Below are 10,610 nucleotides of genomic sequence, written 5' to 3'. Positions count from 1 at the left end.
AAAATCATGTGCGTTAATCAATAGTATAAAATTAAAGGTTAGAAGATTATATATGTTTTAGTTCATCTTTAAATGTATTTTACTAAATAGTGTGATATTTTTTGTTAATTAAACAAATTTTAGTTTTTTATTTATTATATTTTAGATTCATAGTTTAGATAATCAGCTTTAGAATTTAGAGTGTTTTATTTTTTTATTTTTAATAATTTGTATAAATTTTTGAAATATTGCACTCTTTATTGCACGTTTTATTTTTAATAATAATTTTTTTTTCAATAGTTAATTTTTTGAAATATTGCACTCCTTATTGAAGTACATTAGAACTAGCTATACGCATTAACTTTTTAACTTTTTAACTTTTTAAGTATTTATAAGAATTGTTCTTTCTATTTTGGTTTTTATGAAAGTGAAAACAGGAAATTGAATTGTGGAGAATTGGAGATCTAAACAACAAACTTTGAAAATTTTAGTGACAAAGAATTTAAAATTTTCAGAAGTAAAGCGAAAAGAAATCAAATATAGAGCCAAAAATACTATTTAACATAAAATTAAATAAATCTAATTAAATGTAGTTGAATTCTCATATTTCTTGCATGTTCATAAGTTTACTATTATTTTATTATATTCTTAGAAGTCTAGAACTCAATTAGTGATAGAGTAGTAAGGTCCGTTTGGAAAACTTTAAAAGTAGTTTTTTTGAGTTTTTGACTTATGAAAAGTAGTAGTATTAATGTCTTGTGCAATTTTTAAAATTAAATTGTGGCTTTCTAAAAAATTATTTAGGAGTTTATAGAGAAGTTAAAAAAAATGATTTCTCTCACAATACTACTACTTTTTACTATATTTTTATAAATTAAACACTTTTAAAACTAAAAATTTAAATATAAAATAATTTATTTATAAACTACTTTTAATATAGTTATTTATTATTTAAATTATTTTTTTAAAAGAAAGTTAATTAAGTTGTTTACTCAAACTGTGCCTAAAAAATGTAATTTATTGTTGCGTATAAAACGAAAATTAAGATGAATCTAGTTTACGTTTAATGCAATAATAAAGTTGTCTGACATTTGAATCATAAATGCCAAAACCTAATTGAAAGTCCTGCATATTAACTACTACTACTACTACGGGATTTATTGTACCAAAAGACCATGACGAATTGACAATGCAAACCTTAATAGGATTCTCACTTCTAATTACGGGAAAATACAATTCGAAAGGCATTTCAAAGAATATACTATCATTTTTATCTATAAATATTTAGAATATTGATAAAATTATCTCAAAAAAAAAAAAACTTTGTATCCATCATTTATCCAAAAAAATAAAAATAACTTTGTAGCTGTAAAAGAAGAATTTCAATTGAAAATTTTATCCAAACCTTTAAAAATTATACAAATTTTCAAAATTATCCCTCTTATTCTTTTTTCAAATTTTAACAAAAAAGAAAACCCCACCCCTCTCTACTAAATTCTTTTTATGTAATTTTAACATGGATAAAACAATTAAATCATTCAGGACTAAAAACATATTAATAAACCTTAAAAACTCCAAATCTTGAGGTTTTAGTGGATTTGATGTTAGAGTTTAACTAAAAAAATTAATGAAGAAATAAAAAAAAATCATTCAGTTCTATTTTTAATGTATATGTTATGTATTTATTAAAAAAATAAAAAAAAATAATAATAATTTTGATATCTGAGTCTAGTTTTGAACTTTGTTGCTTCAATGAAGAAAACATATATAGTTAAACATAAGGAATTCAATTAACTTTTATACATAATTCTTAGAAGAGTGTGATTAAATTCAGTGTTATACTTATTGGTTTATTTCGAACAAAAGAACTTAAATCAAATATACTAATATACCACAATTGAATTTAATTAAGGATTGAAATTAAATTCAAATAACAAAAGCACTGGAATCATAGTATTTAACATTTTTTAAAATAGCTACAAAACAAAAGTTTACTAACGAATGCAGGTAATATAATGAACATCTTTTTATGTCTATACTAACATTTTTTTTATTGACAAAACAAAAGTATTAGGCTCTTTATGATAGCTAATGCACTAACTCCTATCTTTTTCTAATGAAAAGTTTTATCGTTAAAACACCTTTATGGAAAACCTGCATGTTGCTCTTGGTGCAATTGTTAAGAAGATTAATATATAAAATTTTTTGTAGAAAAAATAAAAGTTTGAAGTTTCAAATTAGATATATAAAAATAGAACCTTTGTATTTTTTTCTAAAGACACTTATCACCAAAATTCTAATAAAAATAGAACCTTTATCAAAATAAATAAATAGATCCTAAATAATGTAAACGAGAGCTAAAAGAAAGTTTAATTTCTAAACAGCCTTAAAGATGTATATGTTTCCTTGAGACTAAAATTGAGATTAGAGAATTAAGACTGAATATTGTATTTAGTGATCAAAATTAAAATTAAAATTTTAGTTTTAAATAATATTTTTTTTAAAAATATTTTTATTTAATTTTTTAAATTTTAAATCTACATCTTAATTTTTATATTTATCTTAAAATAAATATGATAACGAAACATAACTCTGATAATTACATTTTACTACAAACACAATAAAAAAAATTAGTCTCTCAGTATCTGTATCCCAATATGTCTCGATCTCAACCTCCTTTCCAACCCTGTCTAACAAAAACCTAGTCAGTAAGTCCCGATATCTTTTCTTCGAAACACATTTTTAGTTGGTTTCCTGGTAAATATTATCCCTCCAGGAGCGCCAGGGTTTAAAGGCCAATTCAATTTGGCCTAAACGATTGACTGCATCATTAACATCAAGATTGGTAAGTAGTAACTAGGGTTGGTAATGGATAGGGTAGGGAAGGGTTTGGAGCCAACTCTAATTCTATTCGCGAATTCTGATTTTTATATAAATTTAACTCTACTCTATCTGCAGGTTGAGAATATCTCAACCCTATCCCTATCCACTCTTAATCTGCGGGTAGTCGACCCTAACCACGGGTTACAAAAAAGATGTAACATTATTATATAACTTGATGATAATTTAAAATAGAACTGATTTTTATGTAAAAAAAATATTATTAAATTATCAATTAATGATCTTTTTTTAATGACTAAGGCTTGTTTGGGTGAGTTTCTAAGAAAAGATCTTTTTTCGAGTTATCTTTTTTTTTTTTTAAATCTCATGGAAAAGTAAAAGTAATTTTATGTTTGAATATCTCATGTAAAAATATCTTTTTATTTATCAATTATGTTTGGGTATAACAATATAAAAGTACTTTTTTATTTATTTATTATATGAAAAATATCTTTTTTTTAAGAAAAAAAGATATTTTTTATTTGTTTTAGTAAGAAAGATGTAAATTACAGCTTCTCAAAAAAGATGTTTTTTTTAATTTTTTTAGTGTTTTTACTTTTACTACTAGAAATTTGTCAAACACGCTAAAAAATAAAAAAGATCATTTTTTATTGAAAAAAAGATCTCTTTTTTATCAAGATAATGACCCCAAACAAGCACTAAGGATCTTTTGGGGAATGGATCTCTTAATTGTTAAAAAAAATTGAGAGTGTAAAGTGTGATCTCTAGCTCTTCATTACTCTCTCTTTTATATTTGTTTTTTGTCTCACTTATAAAATTAATTGTAGGAGATCACACTTTACGGGAGTGGATCCTCTCCAGTGGAAAAAAAACCGGATGGTGTCCAGTGTAAGATCTCACTCTTCATTGCTCTCTCTCTCCTATTTAATTTTGGTCCCACTTATAGAATAAAAAGTGAGAGATAACACTTTATTCTCTCAAGTGTTAAAAAAAATGGAGAGGATCTATTTTTCACACTTTACTCCTTCAATTGTTAAAAAAAATTAAGTGGATCCATTTCCAAATCTTTTACATTTAGTGAGAGATCTTTGGTTAACATCCAGTTGAAATATATTTTTATATAAATATATAATGTATACATATATAAGGTGCGGGAGGAGTGGATCCTCTTTAGTGGAAAAAAAACTGGATGGTATCCAGTGTAGGATCTCACCCTTCATTGCTCTCTCTCTCCTATTTAATTTTGGTCCCACTTATAAAATTAAAGGTGAAAAATCACACTTTATTCTCTCAAATGTTAAAAAAAATAGAGAGGATCCATTTCCATATGCGAGTTGGTCACATAGAGTTGAGTTTAACCCGCACGCTACCCTACCCGACCCACATGAGAACCCTACCCACATCCTACCGGACCGGATGAGATCGGATTGGATACCTGCGGGTAGGGTACATATTGCCACCCTTAGTAGTAACTAGAGTTACAAAGCAAAGGAACGGAAGCAAGGGAAAAGGTTCAAGGCAGATGGGAGAAGAAAACGGAGGGAAGGGGGAAAACACGGGAATCTATAACCGACATCATCTTCTCCAACTCTAATATGGCCCCCTAGACTTTCTCATTTCCAATTTCTCACAATAAGTGTGTGATTTTTCAAAAAGTAAAAAAGACACTTGATTTAAAAAGAAGAAAGTAGTTTGAGAATTAGAGGTCGCTTGGGTTTCTCGGAGATAGGGGAAACTAGTTAAACACGTGCACAACATTGCGTTAAGCACAGAAATTTCCCACCTGGAAACACGTCAAATCAATGAATTGAACAGCATGTTACAACTTTCATATTGCCTATATGCTTTTTAGTTGGAGTGATACTTCACTTAAAGAGTTTTAGCAAAACTGATTTTTCCTAATCATACCTATATCTAACCTTTAATCCTTGAGAACTCTGAACTTCCACCTGTACACGTGAGAAATGTAACGCATGCAATCGAACTGATGCACTTCAACCTTGAACATTCTTCTCTGGTGTACCATTGAGTTTGAAGATAGCTTCAATGCTGAGGAGAAATTTTACACCAGTAAGAGCACATTAAAGAAAGGAAAAGAGACAAAGACTAGTTCCAGAATAGTAAGCTGAAGACAAGGTAAGGTTATGAATAGAAAGGCTTGAGTATACGGCCAACCTGCATTTCTGAGGAGCCCTCCAGGAAACAACCGACAATCTCTTCAAACTTGGAGGCAAAGACAAATAATGTTTCCAATCCTGAAGCATAATTCTGAGATCGTAAAGCTTGTTTTCCATACCAATGCAACAATTTGCGTGCATTGTACAAACTTGATTTAGATCCCTACTTGGTTCACAAAGGCCACCAAAATTAGTTGTATCCAAGAATTTCATCTTTAGTCCGATATCAGAAATGAATGGGTGAACTTTGATGAAATTGAGGACATCTTGGTCATGGTATCCAGGATAGGTTGTCCGTGACGAGTACCAGAATTTGTAAAACTCTATTGACCTATTATTGGACCTTACAAAGTTGAACCCTCCATTGGGTCTGTTCTGTACATCATCGAAGGTACCTGTGAAATGATCACATGCTACCTGGAAGTCTGCATCAAGGTGAAACCTTGGGAAAGGGTCTCTAAACCACATGACATCAACGTCCTGTAAGAGGAACACAAGTATCTAATTTAGACACCTTAGAAATGTATATACATAGGTTTAGAAAACATCAAATGCATACTGGATCTTTTCTGTCATGTCTTGAATTGAGAAAAAATTAGAAGGCAGGAAGATATAACATACTAAAAACCATGAATGCACTTTGTTGCAGAAAACTATGTACTGATATACTTTCTTCTATCAGTTGGGTTCTAATTTGGTAAACTCAAAGGACTTTTGATAAAGCATAATATTATTGTTACATCTAATAATATTATTGATTCAATAAAGTTAGATGCAGGTATATATTTTCAGAAAACATAAATATTTGTTGCATCTTTAACTGTGATGTCTGGAGCTGCAAAAAAATTAGAAGGTGGGAAAAGGGAAATTGCCATTCTAAAATTCTTCATATCATTAGTAACTGAGGAAGAGTACTGCTGCAAGATGATTTACATGGAAAAAATGAACTCCTAGTTTGTGCATAACCACCATTTTAAAATGTTATAATTCCCTATCAAACTAAATAGAGAAAATTGCAGCATACTTGTACCTAGCCTAAAAGATCAATACAACAATATGCATTTGTATTTCTGCAATCAATGTATTATTTACTTGAAAAAATGCCAACCTAACTCATAAAAAGGTTCCAAATTCAACTAATAAATAACCATTCCAGATTCCATCATTCATGTAACAAAGAAACCTCCCCATTGAGCATTAGTTTTTGTCTTTTGAAGAAAACCAATTGCAAAATTGATGAGCATCACAACTCCGGGAAAATTTTTACGTCTGTTAGGATTTAAGCCAAGCAATCTTGAGCGTGAAGATGTTAGTGATAGGATATAAAAGTTACCGTGAACACAAAATTGTACCCCATTTCAAGAACAGAGCGGAGAAAATCGATCCTTCTCCACATCATCTTCAGGTATGTAGGAGTCATAAAGAATGCTTCTTCATGAAAGTCAGCTTCGGTATCAAGAGAAAAGCAATGGGAGTGTATAGCTTGACAGCGTGCAAACGCCTTTTGATCCAATGCAATGATAACCAAATGGTTTAAAAGCCTACGGGTACGGTCTCCTATTTTAAAGCTCTCAAGGAAAAGATCAACGAGTGAATTTGGAGCTGCCCATGCTTCATTTAACGTGGTCAAGATAACCGTTTTGTCCTTCATTGCCGCATCATTGAGGATCTTTCCAAGTGGATATTCATTCTTTGTCTGCAGAAGAATCAATTCAAAATTAATGAAGAACACGGTTACCGTTCCATGGAAAAGTTGGCATAAATAAACAACCATAAGTACTAATGAAACTAAATTAGTACTCCAATAGGAGATTCAGTTTAACATTTTCATGGTAGGACTCTCTTTGATCGCAATACAAAGGTATAAAAAAACGTAAAAACACCGACACTGCTAGCAGAGAGCAATGTATCCACATTTTTGCTACACTCACCGAAAATTCACCATTATCAACGAATCAACAAATTAAAGGCAACTAGAATTTAATATCATTAAACCACCAATCAACATATAATGTTTCTAGATTATGTTAATGGCGACAATTTTTTCTTCAATTTTCCAGTATAAATAATATAAACATTGCATGAGGAATACGTGCAGAACTTACCAGCTCAAGGCAAACTTGGTGAACCAGAATATCAATTTACTTCCTTAGACTACTAAACATCCTGCTATTCAACATGCAGAGCTTCTTTCTTTCGTTTATTTTCTTTTCCTTTTTTTTCCGCTTTCAACATACAGATATTTCTATACATGTACAGTATCTAATTCTCCAACATTGAACATTCCTAAAACATTTTTTCCCTAATACTTTCGAAAATATCCAATCGAACAAAATCATTTATCCGATTGCTGCTGTACTTCATTATTTCTGCTTTCAAAATTCCTCACTCAGATTGCTAAAGAACTTGCAAATATAACAAGTACCGATCCTTTAATAACACATATTTAGTCGAAAATAATACAAGCTACTCAGGATAAATTTTCGCAAATCAACGCCGTCTCATTCTATATTTCAAGGTAAAATACAATTTAAAAAACACAATGTCCAGAATATTTGATGAAAATTCTCAAGTCAAGTACAGATAAAATTGAATTTAAATCAGTTGGAATTGAGGAAGCTCAATGCGCATAGGCATATCAACAAACACGAGCCAGCACAGCGCAACTACGCACTTTCAATTTTCAAATACGTCCACAGTAGAAATTAAAGTTCACATTGCTTTAAATAAGGCAAACAACGCAATAAAAGATTACAAACGCTGTAAATGCAAGAGAACATAGAAACCGTGAGTAACACAAAGCAGAAAACTTAAAGGAACTTACCGCCACGGGATCCGTGGACGCCGACGGAAAAATGCTCGGAAAACTAGACAGAGGATAAGAGGAGAAGAAATGGTAGGATTCGACATCTCTGATGAGAACCAAGCATGAGAGAGAAACAGTGGCGAAGAGGAGCGCAACGGCGAGTGCTCGCCGGAGGTGGAGGACTTTAGCCTCCGGCCACATTTCGGCGGCGGAATCACCGACAGCGAAGAGGCGCGTCGTTGCCGTTGGAAACAGTCTCCGGCGAGAATGAAGATGTCGTAGCTGACGTCATCATCGCGTTCGGTGGAGAGAGAGAGAAAGAAAGAAACAGAGAGGAGTTAGAGTTCTAAGAGTGCATGGAAATGAAAACGAATGAAAATGGAAGAAGCTAAGCTAAAGATAGTAACAATAGTGATGAAAGAAGTGTGCAAGTTGAAAAATCGAGATTCGAGGCAAATCTGTTACGAACGCGGAACGCATACTCTCACGTTCCTGCTGTGTGATGTGACGTGAGTAGTGTGAGAAACTGAGGTGAGGTTTGATGCTCTCAATTTGTTACCATTTTTAACTGCCTGCCGACGTGGAATTTTCTCCCTTCTAAATAAAAATTGACTTAATCTAAACTTTGTGCAGCTTTGAATTCGATTGTGGAGACTAGAGAGTTTTCATTTCACCACCAAAATATAATAAGAATATAGAATATTTTTCCTGTTTACGTAATGTTTGTCCTTACTGCTTTAATCCTTACTCGGTTGTGTTAGCTGATGAGTCAATCCAGGGGGCGATAAAAGAAGATGACGGCCGACGCAATGACGTAATACCCAATCTGAATAATCTTCGGTTTCAAAGGAGGTTTGGTCCTCCACCAAAAAAGGTGATTTCTCCGTCCTCAATATGAGGGGTTTATTTTTCATTTTTTGTTTTTCATATTGGAGTGGTAATGATATTTAAAAAAAAAATATAGGTATAGAATGAAAATATTAAATAATGTGAACGATAGATATATTAGATGTTTATTTCACTAGTGTACAGATGATTATTTTAATATTAAGATTTAAATGGATAATTTAGAGGTGTAGTATGTTTTTATTTGATTGATAATTGTTTATGTTGTTCTAAATGGTCATTGTTTACCTAATATTTCTCTTTTTTAAAATATAAACTATTGAGGTGTTATTCTCAAATGTAAAATCGATTAATTAGAGAAGTAAAAATTAAACCGTTTAATTTGTTAAAAGTACACAATTTGGAGCCTTCCACAATTTTAAAAAATACAAAAAATTATAATATTACGATATATCATTACTTTTATTTTCATAAAAAAATATTTTTTCTTTTAATGATAGTTAAGTACTTCAATCAAGGTGATTTTTCTCTAACAAAAAAATTATGTCCTTTTTGTGTCATTTATTTTGGCAGATTTAGATTAATTTTTATCTTATTAATATCTTTAAATTTAAATTAAAAATAAAAATAAATATATAATAACATTAGGGATGTTAGAAAAATTTGTATCCGTATGAATTATTCGCAACAGAAAGATTAAAAAAGACCCGTAAAATTTCTATAACGATGGAAATCCGTCTTTGTGAATAAATAGAAAATTTTTTTCGAAGAAAAATTTAGTTAAATGCTCTTTAATATATATATATAAATTGTGTAAGTAATCTTAATTCTTTCTACTAATAATAATAAATAATTGTTATATTGTTTTGTTAAAATATTTTATTTTATTTTAATTTATTTGTTGAAAATTTTGCGTATGTTGGTTATACTAAATTTGCGTTTGGATTGGGCTTAATTTGATAAATTTAATTGAATTATATTAGATTTTATTATGGTTGTGTTATATTTTTTTAAAAAAAATCAAGTTTAACATCCAGGAATACCTACGAACATTCGCTTCTTGTGTGATGAAAAATAAATAGAAATATGTGATAAAAATATAATAGAGGCAACAAACATTTTACTACACGGGAATAGAGAAGGAAGAGAAATTTCGGGTCAAAAGAAACTCATTTTCATTTCTATTGTGCTAAAAATATGGAATAAATGGTCGATGTAAAAAAGAATTCAATGGTTAAAGTCGAAGATCATATATGCATGAAGCACACCATAGTTGAAGAAAATAAGAATATGTTAGATTTGATGGTCAAGTTACTTTATGTTAGCTGCGCAAGTTCACTTGAAGTTCAAGATTACTTGGGGTCCGAGTTTGTTTGAGGTCTAAGACTACTTGAAGTTGAAGTTTATGTCAGTTAATTTAGAATTTTTTCTCTATAAATATGATTAGTAATTCCAATAAGTTAGGGGAGCTTTTATTCATTCACACACTCACTCACTCTAAAAATTTCTAATCACACCAATGCTGGAAACAAGAGTCACAAATCCATGTAAGTATTAGGAGACTCCATTTTTATTTCAGCCATTTTCATTTCTGTGTTTTTCTTTTCTGTTATTTAAATTCTGTCATTTTCATTCAAGCACTTGTCAATTTCTGCACATCTTAATATAAGTCTTGCAATTTTTATTTGTTTATTTTTTGCACTTGTTCTTTCTTACTTCTACCTTTCATAATTACTTTTGTTTTTACACTTTTATTGGGCATGATCTCTAAATCTTAAGAGCAACCTACAAAAAGGAGTTGTATCTGCTCTTCGAATTGAGATCTTGATACAACCTTGTAGGGGTGTAATCGGTTCGATTTGATTCGGTTTTGGACTGAAAACCAACCGAACCGACCTGTTCAGTTCTCTGATGACATCAACCGTTCGGTTTGCTATTTGTGACACAATCAAACTGAACCA

At 30.4% G+C, this 10,610-nt stretch overlaps 1 protein-coding gene across 2 annotated transcripts; it reads right to left on the bottom strand.

The window, feature by feature from the left end:
• Positions 1–4,492: 4,492 nt before the first annotated feature.
• On the bottom strand, positions 4,493–8,461 carry LOC112777483 (uncharacterized protein At4g15970). Of its 2 annotated transcripts, none has more exons than XM_025821865.3 (5): positions 8,363–8,461; positions 7,822–8,085; positions 6,331–6,693; positions 4,996–5,477; positions 4,493–4,869 (listed from the first exon to the last, which is right to left on the bottom strand). In XM_025821865.3, the coding sequence occupies exons 1-5, from the start codon at positions 8,363–8,365 to the stop codon at positions 4,815–4,817; spliced, it is 1,167 nt and encodes a 388-aa protein (XP_025677650.1). In that variant the 5' UTR covers positions 8,366–8,461; the 3' UTR covers positions 4,493–4,814. The 2 variants fall into 2 exon arrangements, with proteins under 2 accessions (XP_025677650.1, XP_025677651.1); XM_025821866.3 differs by lacking the exon at positions 8,363–8,461 and adding an exon at positions 8,211–8,336.
• Positions 8,462–10,610: the final 2,149 nt, after the last annotated feature.

The sequence above is a fragment of the Arachis hypogaea genome, chromosome 19 (genome assembly GCF_003086295.3).
Source record: "Arachis hypogaea cultivar Tifrunner chromosome 19, arahy.Tifrunner.gnm2.J5K5, whole genome shotgun sequence".
Classification (NCBI taxonomy): domain Eukaryota; kingdom Viridiplantae; phylum Streptophyta; class Magnoliopsida; order Fabales; family Fabaceae; genus Arachis; species Arachis hypogaea.
Note: the sequence above shows the minus strand (reverse complement) of the source record. Positions and strands in the feature narration are given on the sequence as shown.

Bases quoted from the DNA above. Each gene is read 5' to 3' on its own strand.
- LOC112777483 (XM_025821865.3), bottom strand. The intron at 6,694-7,821 runs GTAAGTTCCTTT...ATTCTTCTGCAG, and splicing joins CGTCCACGGATCCCGTGGCG to ACAAAGAATGAATATCCACT. The intron at 4,870-4,995 runs GTTGGCCGTATA...ATTTCTCCTCAG, and splicing joins AGGGCTCCTCAGAAATGCAG to CATTGAAGCTATCTTCAAAC.